The sequence below is a fragment of the Pinus tabuliformis genome, chromosome Q, assembly GCF_031772625.1.
Source record: "Pinus tabuliformis cultivar Carrire ecotype Pingquan chromosome Q, CPIR1, whole genome shotgun sequence".
NCBI lineage: Eukaryota > Viridiplantae > Streptophyta > Pinopsida > Pinales > Pinaceae > Pinus > Pinus tabuliformis.
Window position 1 is genome coordinate 734205423 of NC_142296.1, and position 21278 is coordinate 734226700.

The 21278-nt window shown below is 37.3% G+C and overlaps 1 protein-coding gene across 1 annotated transcript; it reads right to left on the reverse strand.

Moving 5' to 3' along the window:
* Window positions 1-15887: 15887 nt before the first annotated feature.
* Window positions 15888-17558, reverse strand: LOC149221633 (cell division cycle 20.5, cofactor of APC complex-like). Its single transcript, XM_089387437.1, has 4 exons — window positions 17278-17558; window positions 16562-16678; window positions 16262-16438; window positions 15888-16073 (listed from the first exon to the last, which is right to left on the reverse strand). Exons 1-4 carry the CDS (start codon window positions 17365-17367, stop codon window positions 15888-15890), a joined length of 570 nt encoding a protein of 189 aa, XP_089243563.1. The 5' UTR covers window positions 17368-17558.
* Window positions 17559-21278: the final 3720 nt, after the last annotated feature.

A 21278-nucleotide genomic window follows, 5' to 3' on the forward strand; every position in this document is an offset into this window, starting at 1 on the left:
TGTAAGAAACGGAAACCAGACGGAAACCAGACGGAAACGCCGTTTTTTATGGTTATTTTAGCTAACGGTGCATATATTTTATGGGAAATTTTTTACAGGTGGGTAGTTCGCATTCTCAGCTTGTATTTTCACTCTTTATTGTAGATTTCAGTCATGTATTCATTCAATAATCTAGAGGCTTATGCCAAGTATATAGAAAATTGATTATTTATGTACTATTGTCCCTTTTTTAGTTGATTTGTTTTCCTTTAACACATATACGATTAATTTTCTCTCTCCTCGTTTCTTAGAGTGCGAAACCTCCCAACTCCGTTTCTCGTACCGTTTTCGTTTCTCGTTTCGTTTCCCGTTTCTCGTTTCTGGTAACATAGATGGCAATCACATTGCAATTGGCCTTAACAATACAGAAGTGCAGCTATGGGATGCTACCAAACTAAAGCTGGTGAGTTGTACAAACCGTTACTCAATCTTTATTATTTTCATTTGACTAGTTCCTGTAAATTTAATCCTCTGTGCAAGAGCGCCACATCTAGTGACTAATAAAAGGCATTTACATGAGTAGATGCAGAAATTGGGAGGTCACTCATCTAGAGTCGGGAGTCTGGCTTGGAATGGCCCAATTTTGTCATCTGGAAGCAGGGACAGCCGTATCATAAACCATGACAGTAAATGCTTCTATCACTGTAACCATCCTACTTTCATCCTATTTCTTTTATCGTGGTGAACAATTGAATCGACTTGTTCATTATAGAACTGAAAGTAGGATGAAAGTAGGATGGTTAGAGTGATAGAAGCATTTACCGTCATGGTTTATGATATGGTTGTCCCTGCTTCCAGATGACAAAATTGGGCCATTCCAAGCCAGACTCCCGACTCTAGATGAGTGACCTCCCAATTTCTGCATCTACTCATGTAAATGCCTTTTATCAGTCACTAGATGTGGCGCTCTTGCACAGAGGATTAAATTTACAGGAACTAGTCAAATGAAAATAATAAAGATTGAGTAACGGTTTGTACAACTCACCAGCTTTAGTTTGGTAGCATCCCATAGCTGCACTTCTGTATTGTTAAGGCCAATTGCAATGTGATTGCCATCAGGTGCCCAAGATACACTAGTCAAATAATCATCTTCACCATTTGTTTGCATTAGCTGATGTATGTTTGCATTTTCAGCATTCCAAAGGTATAGGGTTGATCCCAATGCAACGGCAACAATATTATTGCATCCCCAGTCCAATAGATTTAGGTAATAACCGTCTACCAAATCTGGTGCGTCTAGTATTCGATCTGGCGACTGATCCACAGTTTTGCAAAAATATACTATGAAGATACAACTCCTTTATGATTGCTAAATGCCAAATATGTTAAACGCAATAGTGGAAAGTAATGACCACTAGTAAGTATATTCTTGCAACAGACAAATTCTAAAATGAGAGAAACAGGCAAGCTAAACAAAGTGTTATAGGCCAAAAATCTACTCACCATTGGAAGCTCGCGAAAAGTTTTATTAGATAAATGGGAATCATCTTTGAATAGCTCGTCAAAAAGGAAGGCGTGTCTTGAACCAGTCTTTGGTTTTCTCTTGAAAATGAGGATTTTCGATCTTTTCCCATTTGAATTATGGAGCAAGCTCTCTGCCAGCTTCCTTCTGTATTCTTCCTAATACATGCGCATCTCTAAACAATGAGATTTGATCAAAGTACTACATTTCAAATCCTCTCAATACATCTGGGAAATGAGAAACGGAATTGCTAACAACTAGAGCAGGCCTACTGTCTAAACCTTAACAGAAAATGGAACACTTGAAGTTGAAGTTGAATTCTCCTTCTCTCGGCATATCAATGTAAACTTAGCAACTTCCATATCCATAGCACTACGAGCAGGAATGAACCGATCGCCCTGTTCAATGGACAAAACTTATTAGCACGAGGTACAAATCGCAGCTTCAGAAGGATTACAGTTAATTGGACTAAAAAAGATTTGCAAATCGCAGCTTCAGAAGGATCATAGTTAATTGGACTAAAAAAGGTTTGTACTCGATTAATAGATCGAGCACAGTAAAATCTGACATCCCAAAAATTGCTGACAAAAGGGTTCCCAGTGAATGGTAAATTTCGTTTACTAACTCCAAACTAAACTTGTTCTGTCAATTTTTTTGTCATTGCAGAGCCCAGATGGAGTTACCGTTGTATCAGCCGGAGCCGATGAAACGCTTCGCTTCTGGAAGCTGTTTGGCGCACCCAACAGAGGCGGTCTAAAGACCCTTCAGTCAGAAGAAAGTGCTTTGTCACTGAAAACTATTCACATAAGGTAGCCCTCTGAAGCATGAACACCTCTGCAGCAGAAATTTGTATCATACATTGAAATTGTTTATTCGCGGTAAGGTATGCAGCATATGGCCTTGTCCCACGACTATATTCCACATCTTTTAACTTATCCCAAGTTTAATCATTCACGCATCTGTGGTAGCCTCTGAGAGTAAAAATTAATTCAAAAACACGATTGGCTGAAGACACTGAGATTCATGAAACCATGATCAACATGTACAAGGCCACAAATGTCAAAGAACCAGGAGTGATTTGGAAGAAGTACTTGCATTAAATCTCATGTAATTTCATTGCACAGAAGAGGTTATTTTTTTGGAGGGCTCTTGGAATCCAAGAGGGGTGGAGGGCATTGGTATATACTGTTGTTTCCCTTGTCACCAGCCAAGCGGAGGCCATGAATTAAACCCATTCTTATCTGTTCTCAAATTAATAAAACTACTCTAAAATTGGGTAGTGTTTTTGAAAAAAAGACCAAAACTATTTCAAGGCTCACTAGCGGTTCAAAGCTCCTTTTCAGACTAACCTATTATTTGTGGTGTTGATTTTTGACCGTTGGGTGAAAGGCTATTATGTTGGTATCGTGATTTAATGTTCGCAAAAGTACACTTATAAACGTACTATTAAATGTTCAACAAAATACATTAGGACAAACCCATAATGACAACGTTACTACTCATGCTAAAACAATTAATTGTGTTTGTGGGTTAAATCTATTTATGGATTTACATTATTATTAAAAGTTATGTTAGTAGAAATATATACTAGCAATTGCACCACATGTTGCTGCAATGGAAACGCCGTAAGGGTGTAGTATGTTATAAGAAATTTTAGAAACTGGATAAATATTGAAAAGAAATTATTTAACTGGATCATTCATATGAAGTTTTTTTTTACTTCTTACGAAAAGAATATTTTTACAAAGTTATGAGAGATATAGCAAAGATTTTTATTAGTATTAAAAATGACGAGGGAAGCCATTATGGAGTAATTTACTATGTTTTTGACTCGTGATTACATCATTTGCTTGTATACTAAGTAATAATAAATTTAAAAGGAAATCATAAATGTGGGCACATCACTGTTTTGGCCCATGGTCTTAGAGGGTGTTGATTATATGTGATGAAGCTGTTAAAATCTTGAGGATTTTCTATTGCAATATTCCTGAATTGAGTGGAGGGCTCACTTTCGCTGGTTTGGCTTCTTTTAAGCCATTAGAAATAGTAGATATATTATTCAATTTTCTGGTAAAGGATTCTAGGGTAAAATATGGTGTTCATGTATTTTTAATTGTTTGTGTTATCATGTATTATAAAACACATTTATTTCTATCTCATTACTCGACACTTGTTAATATTTGTTATTTGTTAAACATCGATAAGGATCAAATCTCATAAAAAAAAAATTGCATCTAAAATTTGATCTCTCTAAAAGCTTGGTAAGAAAATGAAAGAATTAATTTATTAATATAAAACTTTAAAATATTGTAGAAACAATTTATCAAAAACACAAATTAAGACAAAGATATTATCATCATAATATTAAAAGTCATATTTCATTGTATAAAAAAAAAAAATTCTTTTAATTATTGACAAAATCCGATAAGTACACAAATTCATCTAACCGTTTGAAAGTCCTAGCATCACATTAACAATAAAGCATTAGTCGAAGGTCTGGCTAAGGGAGATAAGGGGCTCAGCGTTCAGGTTGACACATCTCAAATTCCAGATCCATTTTCTAAGGGAGATAAGGGGCTCATCCTTCAGGTTGACACATCTCAAACTCCAGATCCATTTTCTTCTATGTTCGTTTTCTCTTGTAACAAGAAAATGAGAAAATTAATTTATTGTGTTAACTAGACATTTGTTAACATTTGTTAAATATAGATAAAGATCAAATCTCTTTTCACTATATAAAAAAAACAAAAAAAAACAATTGCATCTCGAAAGAGAGATTTTATCCCCTAAAAACTTGGTAACAAAACGAAAAAATTGATTTATTAATAAAATAATTTACCAAAGACACAAATTGATACAAAGATATTATTATCCTAATATTAAAATCCATATTTATATTGGATGAATATAGTGAATATGCATCAGAGGCCGTGCTATTTACCATGAAGAACCCTAATATTAAAATCCATATTTATATTGGATGAATATAGTGAATATGCATCAGAGGCCGTGCTATTTACCATGAAGAACAATAGAAATATATTTTTCTCCATCATCCAAGGTTGGCTCTGTGTCACTCTTTATTTCTTGAATTTCACTTCTTCCTTGACTCGCCAACTTCCTATAAAATACTACTACAAGGAAAACTATGAAATATCACCCTATCTTAAGAAATCATGACCAGACTTCACTATGAAGATATCCACTATGCTGAAAGGAAAACTATGGAAAATCTAGTTAGCTGAGAGTTCTTATTCTTAATGTACATTGAAACGAATACTGCAGACATCAATTGAGGAAGCCACACCTAAAACCCTATTCGGGGGGTTAAAGTGGCTATAAAATGCAATAAAAATAGCCATAAATAGCCATTGACGTTGTTTACATGAAGCTCTTTACACACTTCTGTATCTAGATAAAGATTGCCTAATTCAAAGTGAAGGTAAAAAACTGAATAGCTATCTATATCAATTTGGATAAGGATACCTAAGAAATTATTATTTAAACTAAAAATAAATAAATATCAAGATATATTTAAAACGTGTATTATATTTATTAAAATAAATTGATTAGGTTTAAAAAATATGTTAAACCGCATTAATAATGAATTCGTTATAAAAACATAACTATCAAAATGGTATTCCAGACTCTCCGATGGGAGATCATCGCCCTCACAGAAGACACTCAGTAAAATAATTCTTTACATATGGTACAACAATTGACCTGTTTTTATTTGACCAGGATCCAATGATTTTTCTAAACTAACTAATACCCGCCATGACGGGTTTCAACAACGATGATGGGTCTCAAAATTGCTTTCCTCCATGACCATCCCACAAGCTATGAAAGTCCAGAGGAGTTGATTTATGCATAACAAATTTGCTTATATGAAAAGCAAACACATTCAAATATATACTCATTGTTGATTTATACAGGATGAATATAGTGAATATGCATAAGAAGACATGTGCAATTGGTATTACCAACTACATTCAAAGATATACTCATTGATTTATAGAGACTAAATATAGTGAATATGCATCAGAGGACATGTGTTATTTACCATGAAGAACAATAGAAATATATTTTTGGATCCCTGGAATAGTAGAATGTTCACCTTACATGTAATCTTAAGTTAAAGATGACGGAGAAAGAACAGTAAAAGAATTATTGGCACAGGCTACCCAGGGGGCATGGAGCTGAGTGGGAATGCTACATATTTTAATAAAAAGGGCGTGAAAGTTGCCTATGAGCCAATATTGCATGTAAAGAATCTTTCGCCTAATGCTATTCTTCCGTCTGGAAGTTCTTCTTTGGTCGCTGGGTATGATCTATCTAGTGTGACTTCTTGTGTGGTGCCCGCCCGAGGGAAGGCCTTGGTACCAATAGATTTGTCCATGGCCATACCCGAAGGCACATATGCTTGTATAACTCCTAGGTTCGGGCTTTTCTTGGAAGCACTCGATAGACGTTGGTGTTGGTGTCATAGATGCAGATTACCGTGGTCCAATGAGTGTTGTTCTCTTCAATCACTTTGAGCAGGGTTTTGAGATTAAGGCTGGAGATCATATTGCTCAGTTAATTATTGAGAAAATTCTCACCCCGCAAGTTCTGGAAGTGGAGGATTTAGATTCCACTTTCAGGGGAGTTTGTGGGTTTGAGTCTATGGGGGTTTAAATGTAATTTTTTTAGGATGCTTGTTTATGGTTTTAGCCTCTTCGTGCCTGTTTAGAAGGCCATGTATAGGTGAAAATTGCTTCCATATTATCTCATTTTTGTAAAATGGATGCCAATTGGAATACCTGTGAGAAACTCTTTGTTCTTTCTTCGTCAATAAATCTGGAAAATGATTTCTATATGAGGAATTAGTGCTTTTGGAAGAGGCACAGGGCATAACACTTCCGAAGTGTTTCCCTCATCCTGCTTTCATGACTCTTTTCAAAAAACAGATAGACTGTGTCTTTAAGATAAGAAGAAACTTAACATTTTCCAATAGGTAGTCACAATTGGATGCATTGCCTCGACATTTTTATAATTCTGCTGAAGGAATGGTTTAGTTTATGAAAGTGATGGATGCCATTAAAGGTATCTTGCACATGATTACTTTGATGGGTGAATTTGAGGATTTCGAGGATGAACCTGTAATGCATTGCGCTCCTTGCCTAAGCTATAAATTCAAGAGTTATTTTTGTGATCTGTTGAAAGAGAGAAGCATCAGGAAATCGTTTCCTGTATGAGGAAGTAGTGTTATTGGAAGAGGCACAAGGCATAATACTTCGAACTTTTTACCTCATCTTGCTTTCATGACTCTGTGAATAAACAGATAGACTATGTCTTTTGTTGGGTATTTTTGATGGGAAAATACCAAAAACAAACAAATTACACACCACAGAGGCAATGCTCTGTTTCCTTTACTCCAGGATCTTTGCACAGGGAAGCTATTTAAAAGAAATTATCTCAGAACAAACCATTACACAACCATAACACATTTCTATTGATTAAAAACAAAAGACTCATACAAACTTCATCCTCTTTTACTGAGAGGGATTTACCAAAAATAATATTCAACCAAAACTCTGTTTTCACCTGAGAATTTACTGAGCTGGGTTTACTGTTGTAAAACCCCTTTTACATTCACTGCTGTGAAAAACACTTTACTACTGTAATAAAAATTTACATATGCATACAAAAATGCGCTCCACCATTTTCTTTATGCACTGCTGTGCAATATCTTCACATGCTTCATGTGCATTCCCCTGGTTTTTTTAAGCTGCGTGCTACAACTCTCACACATACAACCAATACAACAACGAGCATATATTTCACTTGGCTCGTAATAATAAAAAACTACCGTGGGTTATTTTTTTAATACATATGGTCAACGCTCTATAAAAAAAATATAACACGTTTTTATGAACATTAATATATGCCGTATATAAAAACTAAATGCATTACCTATACCTATGACAAAGCGCTAATAAAGGTATGGTCATCCAAAACTTAGTTTTACTCCACGCAACATAGTTAATTTTTGCCGTATGCAGGTTTAAATCAATCAACGGTGGAGAGCGATGGAAACAATCGGACGAAGGACAAAGATATCGGAAGGCATTTTGCTGCAACACTTTAGCTTCCGAAATATTACGTTGGCTTACGTCAAGCGAGTGACACGCGGCGCCACCACAGTTTATCGGAGTCAAAAATACGGAAACCACCTTTTCGCAAAAGCGGTCCGATATCCCTCAAAGTGGTTTGTGGTTTTATTCTGGCGGTTTTGGGTGAGAACATACAGCTGCGTTGAAATTACGACTTCAACACTCCCCTTTAATTTCAACAGCTGGGCATTCGGTCATACCGAGACACTTCCTCAAAAATTCAAAGCATTTCTGATCCAGTCGCTTTGTCAAGATGTCTGCTACCTGTTCTTGGGTCCTGCAATGTTCTAGGACAATTTCTCCATTGTTCACCAATTCTCTAATGTAGTGAAACCTTATATCAATGTGTTTCGTTCTCTTATGAAACACTGAATTCTTTGACAATGCAATAGCTGAGCTATTGTCACAAAAGATCACTGTCGCTTTTGCCTGCTCTTGGCCTAAGCTTCTCAATATTCTTCTCATCCACACTGCTTGACATGTTGCTGCTGTAGCTGCCACATATTCAGCCTCTGCTGTAGACAATGCTACAATGGACTGCTTCTTAGAAGCCCATGAAATGGCTCCTGAACCCATATGAAACACATAACCGGAAGTGCTTTTCCGATCATCTACACTTCCAGCCCAATTACTATTAGTGTATCCAACCAAATCTGAATGTTCTAAGACAGTATATAAAATTCCAAACATTTTGGTACCTTTGACATACCTCAAAAAAAAATTTGCTGCCTGCCAATGTGCCTCCTTTGGCCTCTCCATGAATCTGGAAATTAAACTAACAGCATACATAATGTCAGGCCTAGTAGCTGTTAAATACATAAGGCTGCCAATAATACTCTTGTACAAACTAGGATCAAAATCCTTGCTGCTGTCCTCTCTGCTGAGTTTTAATCCCATTACTGTGGGAGTGATTGCTGCCTTGCATTCTTGCATGTTAAATCTACTCAATACTTGATTTACATATCTTGCTTGTGGGATAAAAATTCCTTTTTCATTTTGATCTACTTCTATGCCTAAGAAGTATCTCAAGAAACCCATGTGAGTCATTTCAAATTCCTCTTTCATGACTGATTTAAAATTCTCAATGAGCTGATTATCATTACCTGTGAAAATAACATCATCAACATATAAGACAGCAATCAAAATTTTACCATCCTTTTCTTTGATGTAGACAGTGGGTTCTCCTTCACACTTTTCGAATTCATTATCCAATAGATATGAATCTATCCTGCTGTACCATGCTCTTAGCGCTTGCTTCAGCCCATAAAGAGCCTTCTTCAACTTGCACACTTTGTGCTCTTCACCTTTCTTCTCATATTCGAGAGGTTGTTCAATGTACACCTCTTCTTTTAACACTCCATTTAGGAATGCTGACTTCACGTCCATTTGGTAGACTTTCCATCTGTTTTGAGCTGCTATGGACAACACTGCTCTCACGGTTTCCATTCTTGCAACCGGTGCGAAAGTCTCCTCATAATCTCTCCCGTACTGCTGCTTGTACCCCTTGACAACCAGCCTTGCCTTGTGCCTTTCTATCTTGCCTTCAGCATTGCTCTTGGTCTTGTAAACCCATTTTACTCCAATGACTTCTTTGCCTTTTGGTAGCTCAACCAAATCCCATGTTTTGTTTCTCTCTATGGCATTCATCTCCTCATCCATAGCTTCTATCCATTTCTTATATTTAATTGCTTCCTCGAAATGAATAGGATCATCAACATGACAATACAAGGCAAATAAGGAATTCATTCCTTCATCATAAATGTCACTTAGATTTCTAAATTTCTTACCTCTTTCACTTGGTGTGCAAGTGCTTGAAGATGCACTTGAATTTCCTCCTTGTGGTGTGCTTGGAGAAGCACTCTCATTTATCCTCAATGGTGTCCCTTGCTGTCCTTGTGTTGGCGCTGTTGTTTGGGGATGCATTTCAGCCACCTCCTCTTCATCTTCATCATGAGACAAATAGTTTTTAACATTCATTGTTTTCTCTATGCTTCCATCCCAAGCTTCCTCTTCAATGAATTGAACATCTCTGCTGACAAAAAACTTCTTGGTAGATGGGATATATAACCTATAGGTTTTCGATTCCTCACTGTATCCAATGAATAGACATTTCTCCCCTTTGCTGTCCAAATTCCTCCTTAGCTGATCTGGTATGTGTGCATAGGCCACACATCCAAAAACTCTCAAGTGGGTGACACCTTGCTTTCTCCCACTCCATGCTTCTTCCGGCACTTTGTTCAACACTGCTTTTGTAGGACACCTGTTCAAAATATACACTGCACAATTTACAGCTTCAGCCCAATAATCATTTGGCAAATGCTTTGCCTTCAGCATGCTCCTCGCCATATCCATGATGGTCCTATTCTTCCTTTCGGCTACTCCATTCTGTTGTGGGGTGTACCTAGCTGTAAACTGTTTGTGAATTCCATTTTCTCTACAAAATCTTAGGAATTCCTTGGAGATATACTCACCTCCTCTATCAGTTCTCAAAACTTTTATATGCAGCCCGCTTTGGTTTTCCACAAATGCCTTGAAGTTTTGGAATTTCTCAAACACTTCACTTTTGTTTTTAAGGAAATATATCCAAGTCTTTCTTGTAAAGTCATCAATGAATGTTAGGAAATATTGGCTCCCTGCTAATGATGGAGCTTGCATTGGTCCACATAAATCTGAGTGGATGATCTCTAAGGGTGCCTTTGCCCTTATGCTCTTCCCTGATGGAAAACTTTCTCTATGTTGTTTTCCCAAAATGCAACCTTCACATAGGCTGTCTGGTTTCTCTATCAATGGTAGTCCTCTTACCATTTCTTTCCTGCTCAACAAATTTAGACCTCCAAAATTGAGATGACCAAATCTCAAGTGCCACAACCAATTTTCATCCTTTGGCACGCTTTGGAAGGCCTCTTAGGTAACTGCTACAATTACATTTTTGTTTTTCAAATCTGCCCTGATCCTGAGAGGGAACATCCTGTTCCTTGTCATTTTTACTTCAGCAATGTATCGTTTGCTGGGTGTTATATCCATGATGGTGCACACATCATTTTTAAAGAAAACATTGTACCCCTTATGGACAAGCTATCAAATACTCAAGAGGTTACATCTCATTCCAGGGACATAGTAGACATCTGCTATGGTTTTCTTTTCTCCTTGCTTTGTAAATATTTTTACCTCTCATTTTCCCATAACAAAGATTTTACTATCAGTTCCTAGTGTGACTTCTGATTTCACATTTTTATCTAGGGCAGAAAAGAAGGCTATGTTTCCGGTCATATGGTTGCTGCAACCTGAGTCTAAAAACCAAATGTCCTCACTATTTGTTTCAGCCATGTTACAGGCTAACAACACATTATTTTGACTGTTGTTTTCTCTTGTAACATTTGCATTTTGTCTACTGTTCATATCATGCTGTTTCTTTCTACAATCACTTGCATAATGTCCATACTTTTTGCAATAATAGCATTGAACATTAGATTTATCATACCTTTGTCCTTGAGCATGATATTGTTCTCTTTGTTGGCTGCTGCCTTGGCCTTGGTTCTGATTTGTATTGCTGCCTCTTCCTTGTGCATTTGATGGGCTGTTCCTTCCACCTCTGTTCTGGCTTCTGCCTCTTCCTCTTCGATTTCCTCTTCCTTGACCTCTTCCTCTTCCAAAGGACATCTGGGTCTTGAAGGCTTGCTCAAGAGATGAGTTTTCATTCCTACTCAATCTCTGCTCATGTGTTATCAGTGATGCATGTAGCTCATCAACTGAATAGTTTGAGAGATCCTTTGTCTCTTCAATGGTGGTGACTATGGCATCAAACCTTGAGGGTAAGACCCTCAATATTTTCTCCACAATCCTTCTATCTTCAATGGTTTCTCCATGAGTTCTCATTTGTGTGATTACACCAATCACATGAGTGAAGAATGAGTCAATGTTATCTGACTCCTTCATGCACAGATTCTCAAAATCTTTTCTCAACAATTGTAGTTTTGCTGTCTTCACTCTTTCCATGCCTTGATAGGCTGTCTTGAGGGTTTGCCATGCTTCATTGGCTGTCTTAGCTGCTGCTAACCTTGGAAACACACTCTGGTCTACTACTAGATACAACAACATACGGGCTTTTGAATCCTTCTTCCTATTGCTCTTCAGCTGATCTCTCTCTCCCTGAGTTAATGCATTGAACTCATTTTCATCTGCTCGTTCTTCAAACCCAGATTCAACTATTTCCCATAAATTTTGAGAGGCAAACAGGGTTGTCATGGTCATTGCCCAATAGTCATAGTTTTTCCCATTAAACTATGAGAGCTGGGTGTTAAACATACCCATACCAGTGCTTGTGCTGGCCATTCCTTTCATTCTGATCTATGCCTCTAAATCCTTGACTGTGTTTAAAACAACTGACTGCTTCTTCAGCAACACAAAAAAAACTTTGTAAAATACCTGAGTATTTTTTTGTCTGAGCCTTCACTCTGCTGGAGAAGATCTACTGCTGCAACAAACTCCTCCCTTCAGCTTCTTTGTCACCTTCAAAGAGCCTAAGCCTGCTCTGATACCACTGTTGGGTATTTTTGATGGGAAAATACCAAAAACAAACAAATTACACACCACAGAGGCAATGCTCTGTTTCCTTTACTCCAGGATCTTTGCACAGGGAAGCTATTTAAAAGAAATTATCTCAGAACAAACCATTACACAGCCATAACACATTTCTATTGATTAAAAACAAAAGACTGATACAAACTTCATCCTCTTTTACTGAGAGGGATTTACCAAAAATAATATTCAACCAAAACTCTGTTTTCACCTGAGAATTTACTGAGCTGGGTTTACTGCTGTAAAACCCCTTTTACATTCACTGCTGTGAAAAACACTTTACTGCTGTAATAAAAATTTACATATGCATACAAAAATGCGCTCCACCATTTTCTTTATGCACTGCTGTGCAATATCTTCACATGCTTCATGTGCATTCCCCTGGTTTTTTTAAGCTGTGTGCTACAACTCTCACACATACAACCAATACAACAACGAGCATATATTTCACTTGGCTCGTAATAATAAAAAACTACCGTGGGTTTTTTTTTTAATACATATGGTCAACGCTCTATAAAAAAAATATAACACGTTTTTATGAACATTAATATATGCCGTATATAAAAACTAAATGCATTACCTATACCTATGACAAAGCATTAATAAAGGTATGGTCATCCAAAACTTAGTTTTACTCCACGCAACATAGTTAATGTTTGCCGTATGCAGGTTTAAATCAGTCAACGGTGGAGAGCGATGGAAACAATCGGACGGAGGACAAAGATATCGGAAGGCATTTTGATGCAGCATTTTAGCTTCCGAAATATTACGTTGGCTTACGTCAGGCGAGTGACACACGACGCCACCACAGTTTATCGGAGTAAAAAATACGGAAACCACCTTTTCGCAAAAGCGGTCCGATATCCCTCAAAGTGGTTTGTGGTTTTATTCTGGCGGTTTTGGGTGAGAACGTACAGCTGTGTTGAAATTACGACTTCAACATCTTTGAGATAAGCAGAAACTTAAACGGCGATGTTTGCTAGTATCTAGACAAAGTCATATGTCATGTGATAGATATTGAAACAGAAAGATACCCCAAGCTTCAGTCCGCTTCAAGGAAACCTTTTCAAACTCTCATAGAGAGAAAAAAACATGAATGCATTCAGTACATTGAAGAGATGTGATTAAGGAACCTAAAGCCCGACAATTTTCTCCATCATCCAAGGTTGGCTCTTTTTCACTCTTTATTTCAGAAATTTCACTCCTTCCTTAACTGGCCAACTCCTTATAAAATACTATTACAAGGCATTTAACTATGAAATATCACCATATCTTAAGAAATCATGACTAGAATTCACTATGAATATATCCACTATGCTATCAAGGAAAACTATGGGAGGTCAACGACTCAGCCTTCAAGCTAACATATCTCAGACTCCAGATCCATTTTCTTCTCTGTTCGCTTTCTCTTGAGCCTCTCCTTCCTTTCATCATCCTCCTTATCAATAAATCTGGGAAATTTGGAGAGTTTAGAGGTAGTCCAAGCTCACACTTTTCCGGCGCATTGATCTTCATTGGTTTTGTTTTGCAGGTGGGAAACGACTCTTACTGATGGTCAGTGGAGCCCATCTCCCCATCCACTTGTTTAACACTTGTTTGATAAGATGGGAAAACAAAATTTTGATCACAAATTTATTATTAAATAATAAAAACCAAAAACAATAATTAACTATCCTTCCTAGTCAAATAACTATTATATATAATAGCAATAAATTACAAAAACAATATCTACATTATATTTTCTATTTTCTAGGGTACCCAGTACACTAAAGTAAACTAATTAAACAACCAGATGTTTTGAAATATCATCCCATCTCTTATTAAAGCATTTCAAGTTTCAAAATAGACCTGTAAATAAATATGACTATCATTTTCTTTTTTTACTGAAAACGAATTTAAATTGCTATCGAGGTATTGGAAGTGTTATCAAATTGAAATCCTTGCTATCGAGGTATTGAAAGTGTCATCAAATGAAAATCCTTGCTATCGAGGTATTGAAAGTGTCATCAAATGAAAATCCTTGCCTATAAAATACTATTACTATGAAGTATGTACGTACCCAGTTTAAATTCACTTAGGTAAATTATTAAATGCTTTGTTGGTATACCAGCAAACCACCTTGTGAAATCCCAGACTTCTCCCAGCTTGCTGTAAATAGGCAGCTGCACTCTGCATTTTAAAACAGAGTAAATTTAATAGATGTTGTGATTCTCTTGTTCCTTCTATTGGTTTGAGTCTGTTCATTTTCTGAGTTTTGTTTGTTTGTATGGCGGTTAAGCCTGCAGGGGGAATTTGTTTTAGCAGGAACTAACTACTACAGAAACGGTATTAAGCAACCCAATAGTTGTATACATTTTTTGAGGAGTGAGATGGCTACAATTCTTTCAATGGATTGAGAACATTGGTATATCTATGGCCAAGTTATTTTCCTTTTATCTTAAGAACCAGTAGTACTCATGTAGTAGATATTTCATTCACAGTCACAAAAGATCGCATTGCTCAAGAAATATTACTAATATAGAATGGAAATAATGGTTTAAGGACCCGGTTGAATATATGGCTACTTGATGAGAATTTTTAGGTGAGGGAGAAACCATTGAAGATACTAGGAAGAGGGTAATCGTGACTATCTCTGCAAGCCCTTTGGGCTGAAAGATCACAATCTATCACTCTATATGACTTGGGAAGGACATGCTTCATTATGCATCACCCATCATTTCTATTTTTTTGGCTCATTTGAGAAGGAATAAAAAAGCTAATATTTCGATTACTTTGTTCTGAGGTGATTACAATTTATACTTACACAGGATAAAAAATGGAAGTATGATTACTTAGCTCATCATTGATTACTTTATGTACTTGTCACAACTGCATTTGTGCAGCAATGACTTATGGAAAATTGGAGTCAATTTATAGAGAAATTAGCTGGTCCAATATTATTTGAAGAACCATCATCTATAGGCCTTCACCAACAGCGGAGAGAACCTAGTGATACACAAGAACCATTAGGTAGAAAAGAAAAGAACATAAAGGTAAATTATTAAATACTCTGTTGGTATACCAGCAAACCACCTTGTGAAATCCTAGACTTCTCCTAGCTTGTTGTAAATAGGCAGCTTCACTCTGCATTTTAAAACACAGTAAATTTAATAGATGTTGTGATTCTCTTGTTCCTTCTATTGGTTTGAGTCTGTTCATTTTCTGACTTTTGTTTGTTTGTATGGCGGTTAAGCCTGCAGGGGGAATTTGTTTTAGCAGGAACTAACTACTACAGAAACGGTATTAAGCAACCCAATAGTTGTATACATTTTCTGAGGAGTGAGATGGCTACAATTCTTTCAATGGATTGAGAACATTGGTATATCTATGGCCAAGTTATTTTCCTTTTATCTTAAGAACCAGTAGTACTCATGTAGTAGATATTTCATTCACAGTCACAAAAGATCGCATTGCTCAAGAAATATTACTAATATAGAATGGAAATAATGGTTTAAGGACCCGGTTGAATATATGGCTACTTGATGAGCATTTTTAGGTGAGGGAGAAACCATTGAAGATACTAGGAAGAGGGTAATCGTGACTATCTCTGCAAGCCCTTTGGGCTGAAAGATTACAATCTATCACTCTATATGACTTGGGAAGGACATGCTTCATTAGCTAGTCAAATAATCATCTTCACCATTTGTTTGCATTAGCTGCTGTATGTTTGCATTTTCAGCATTCCAAAGGTATAGGGTTGATCCCAATGCAACGGCAACAATATTATTGCATCCCCAGTCCAATAGATTTAGGTAATAATCGTCTACCAAATCTGGTGCGTCTAGTATTCGATCTGGCGACTGATCCACAGTTTTGCAAAAATATACTATGAAGATACAACTCCTTTATGATTGCTAAATGCCAAATATGTTAAACGCAATAGTGGAAAGTAATGACCACCAGTAAGTATATTCTTGCAACAGACAGATTCTAAAATGAGAGAAACAGGCAAGCTAAACAAAGTGTTATAGGCCAAAAATCTACTCACCATTGGAAGCTCGCGAAAAGTTTTATTAGCTAAATGGGAATCATCTTTGAATAGCTCGTCAAAAAGGAAGGCCTGTCTTGAACCAGTCTTTGGTTTTCTCTTGAAAATGAGGATTTTCGATCTTTTCCCATTTGAATTATGGAGCAAGCTCTCTGCCAGCTTCCTTCTGTATTCTTCCTAATACATGCGCATCTCTAAACAATGAGATTTGATCAAAGTACTACATTTCAAATCCTCTCAATACATCTGGGAAATGAGAAACGGAATTGCTAACAACTAGAGCAGGCCTACTGTCTAAACCTTAACAGAAAATGGAACACTTGAAGTTGAAGCTGAATTCTCCTTCTCTCGGCATATCAATGTAAACTTAGCAACTTCCATATCCATAGCACTACGAGCAGGAATGAACCGATCGCCCTGTTCAATGGACAAAACTTATTAGCACGAGGTACAAATCGCAGCTTCAGAAGGATTACAGTTAATTGGACTAAAAAAGATTTGCAAATCGCAGCTTCAGAAGGATCATAGTTAATTGGACTAAAAAAGTTTGCACTCGATTAATAGATCGAGCACAGTAAAATCTGACATCCCAAAAATTGCTGACAAAAGGGTTCCCAGTGAATGGTAAATTTCGTTTACTAATTTGAGCCGCATTGGCCACAAGAAACCATAGTCTACCATATTTGCACTAATTTCACAAGCTTTGCAATCTCCCAAAAGTCAAAGGTTAGGGTTTAATAAGAAAGAAAGATTTGCAAAAATAATTTGAAGTAAAAAAAAAACAACAAAAATGATAGTGCAATTTTTCAATTTATACACTGCAGAAATCACGCATGCTTTATAGATTCAATAAAACCCTCAATATACGGTGCAAGAGAGATATAGGGAATTTTGATGGATGGTTGTCTCATGAGCATGCTTTATACTATATAGATTCAATAAAACCCTCAATATACGGTGCAAGAGAGATATAGGGAATTTTGATGGATGGTTGTCTCATGAACGGTGATGATTACCTGTGGTTCCTTAAATAGGTGGTTGCTTAATCCTGGCGAAAGCACTGACCCCGATGCCTGCCTTTTGTAGGTTGCCAAGGCATTCGACATGATGAATCCTGCAACCAAAACGGTATGTGAAAAATTACTGTAAAAACACTGAAGATTGTTTCCTTGGGGAAAATTTAATAATCCACACAAACCTTCCCAATTTGATAGTATTTTATAGTTGTAGATTTCCTGATTAGAGGACTCCTCCAATATAATAAGCTCGAGAACACGAGCGGCAATATAGACTTCAGAAGGCCGGTTTCAAGAAGATTTACTTCTTTGACACTCATAAATTAAGAAGGGCACAGAAATACCTGATCAGCGTGTTCCGCCCGAGTTCTTTGGCTTTAAATTATTGTTGGATATTTTTCATGGGAAAAATACCAAAAACCATTCAAGCAAATACCACAGAGGCAATGCTCTGTTTCTACTGTTCTAGGATCATTTGCAGAGAACCTCTTTCAAAAAAAACTCAGAACAGAGTATTACACAGCCATAAAATCATATCAATTCATTAAAACAAAAACACTAATACACATTCATCCTCTTTCACTCAGAGGGATATTCCAAAAACTTGCATTCAGCAAAAACAAAAACTCTCTCTTTTCTCTCCACCTGAGAGTTCACTGTGCTGGGTTTACTGCTGTAAAACCCATTTTTACATTACTGCTGTAAAACTATTTTTACACATACTGCTGTAAAAATATTTTACACATATGCAGTAAATTACATTCATAATTTCAAGAAAGCTTGAGCGCTCTTTTCTCTTGCATTTCCATGCATACTCAATACAAAAAAAATTTACTTACAACACATGCGCTCCACTTCGTTTTTCATTTATGGATAGCACTGCTGTGCATCACCATTCTTTTCGCTCCACTCTGCTCTCCAAAAAAAAATCAACACATATGTATAAAACATATGACCCATGCTCACTGGTCTTTTGCTGCTGCGCTCTTACATATCTCCATGTGTGAAGACACACACACTATACGCTGCTGCCGCAACCACACTACACCTCAACAAAAAAAACATCACTTATTTTTGCACGCAGGCACACCTCCATAAAAACTACAACACGCACATTCTTTATTCGTTCACACGAGATGTGCTTCACCCTTAGTTTTTTTCGCTGCTCCAACATCTCTCGAATGGTCAACACACCACATATGAAGAGTGCAGCACGCACATTCTAAAAACTCCACACCGTATACTTTTATGACAACGTGCATATATAAAAATATATATAAAACATATAAAAACATAAGTACGTATGAGCCCATAACCTTATTAAAAGCCTTTACCAAAAAAAACTACGACCAACCATTAAGAGCATTAACGCTTCCATCCTCGGCGGTTAGCGGAAAAGTCAAACACTCCACGCAATGCATTGAATTGACGCAGGCGAGCAGCAGCTTCCGAGATCGACGGCAGAGGACGAAGAGGACAATCGGACGACGGAGGTTGATATCGGAAGGCATACAACTGCTGAGGTTTACCACCCGAGAACATGACGCTCGCTGATGTCAGGCCAATGACACGCGCCACCACCATAATCCATCGGGTTCGTTTGCCGGTTTATTCCTTTCACCTGAAATCAACCCGAGAGAATTCCGTCCCGTTTTCTGGTCAATCCATGCCGGTGCTGAGGTCTTGGATGCGTAGTCCTGATGCCGCCATAGTCCATGCCGCGTCCACGAGCTTGGCTGCAATTGGAATTAACATTCCAACACTCCCCTTTAATTTCAACTGCTGGGCATTCAAACATACCCAAGCACTTCCTCAGATCGAGGGATTCACCAACACTGCTGTTACAAAGATATCATCCTCACATAGAGGGATTCACCAACTGCTTCTGATGCAGTTCACAAACAAACAAAGTTGTCTTCCTCTTAATAGAGGGATTAACCTGAAACTGTGCTTAAGAGCACCTTCCTCATGACAGAGGGATTCACCAATACAATGTGCTGAAGAGCACCTTCCTCTTGACAGAGGGATTTACCATGTGTATGCTAAAAAGCATCTTCCTCTCAACTGAGGGATTCACTAATGACAATGTGCTGAAAAGCACCTTCCTCTTTTAACAGAGGGTTTCACCAAATGACTGCTTCAAATGCAGTTCCAAAACAAACAAACATTGCACTGCTATGTGTGCAAACTCATTACAATGTTCTCCTATGCTGATGCATATTTTCTGCTGTACTGTTGTGCCATCTTCTTTACTGTGTCTATCCCACACTGCTGTGTCTACACTTGCACTGCTTCTGCACTTTTCAAAGACAAAATACTCTATCTTTCTTGGAACAATTACGTTGTCCCAATTTACAAATTTACACTGCTGTGTGTAAGCATTCACTGTTGTTGCATATATTGCATTTCAACTCAATGAACACCAAATTCATTACATTTACCTTTACTGCTGTAAGGAAAATTTCTTTTGCATGTGCTGTTGTTCAAAACTTCTTGCTGCTGCATTTTTCACATTTGCATTGTTGTGTGCTTCTCCTTCTTGCCATCGTGCTGCTGTCCATAACTTCTTGCTGCTGCATTTTTCATATACACTGCTGTCCATACCCATAACCATAGACTGTCATCCCTGGGTTTTTATTTGCTGCTGCGTTGCCTCTGCAATTTGCACGGTCGCTGCCTTTTGTTTCAACATACTGCTGTGTGCCCATACACTAACTCTTTACTCTCCATTACTTGCACATAGAGAGAAATCATCCTCACGTTGTTTTGCGCTGCATTCTCCACAAAAAAAATAACACAGGCTGCTGCCTTTTCTTATGCACCCTTGCTTCACACAATCTTAGTCTTCATTTTTTTACACAATGCACTACTGTGCAATTCCTTTGGCTTTCTGCTGCCACACACATTCTAATACATCCAGTGTGCATTAAAAATCTGTTGTCCTTGTTTTTCTTTATGCATTTCTTTGCATGTTGCATTGCATAAAAAAATTAAACTGCTGTTCATTCTAATCCATGTGCTCAAAAAAAATTTCAAACTGCTGTCTTATGCTCTATCTTCCCACTGCTGTGAGGGTCTCCATACTTTGCATTTTTCTCTTATCTTGCTGCTGCTCTTTACATTTCAGCGCTACCATCTTTTCTTCTTTATGCATTTCTGTGCATATTGCATAAAAACAAAACAAAAACATTGCTGATTTCATCACTGCTGCATATTACCTTTCAGAGGGATTAACAAAGATTTCATTTGCAACTGTTGTGCTGCAATACATCCTCCATCAACAAATGATTGTTAATACAGTTCAACAAACAAAAAATTACAAGCTCCCCTTTAATGTATGCTTGTCTTCTTTTGGCAGACTCTTCTCAAAACAAACTTAGATCAGCTGCGTTGCTTAAGGGGCTTTCACACTGTATTTCTTTTCTTCTCCATACTTGTGTAACTTTCTTCTTTTGCATGGGTCTAGCTTGTGTAAGGGCCCATGTCAAGTTACAGTCACGTTCCATATGCCCAAAGTTATGACACTTGAAACATTCAACATTTTTCATGAATAAGAATTCATGATTTGTTCTTGTGAAATTATTTCTTGGAGATTGTCGGGGACCACAACATCTATCTCCATGAAATGTTCTACAGTCTTTTGCCATATGACCAAAGTTTGAGCAAGCATAACAATAACCATAAAATGAACTTTGGTACCTGGGAGATGGAGGTTTTCTTGATGTACTTCTGAAGCCTTGCTGCCTTGAGATCCTTTGATGATCACCATTACCTCTTGCCTTTTTGACATCAGCTACATTTCTTCTTGGAGCTGGATTTCTTCTATTGCTGCCTTCATTTTTCTCCTTGCCTTTGCTGGAACTAGGAGCATCACAACTTCTTTCTGGCTTATTCACATCTCCTTTGCTTGAAGCATCTTCATCCTTGTTTGAGGGTTCACCTACATACCCAAGTCCTGATTTATCATATGGAGATCTGTGATAGCTGAGCATGTCATTCAA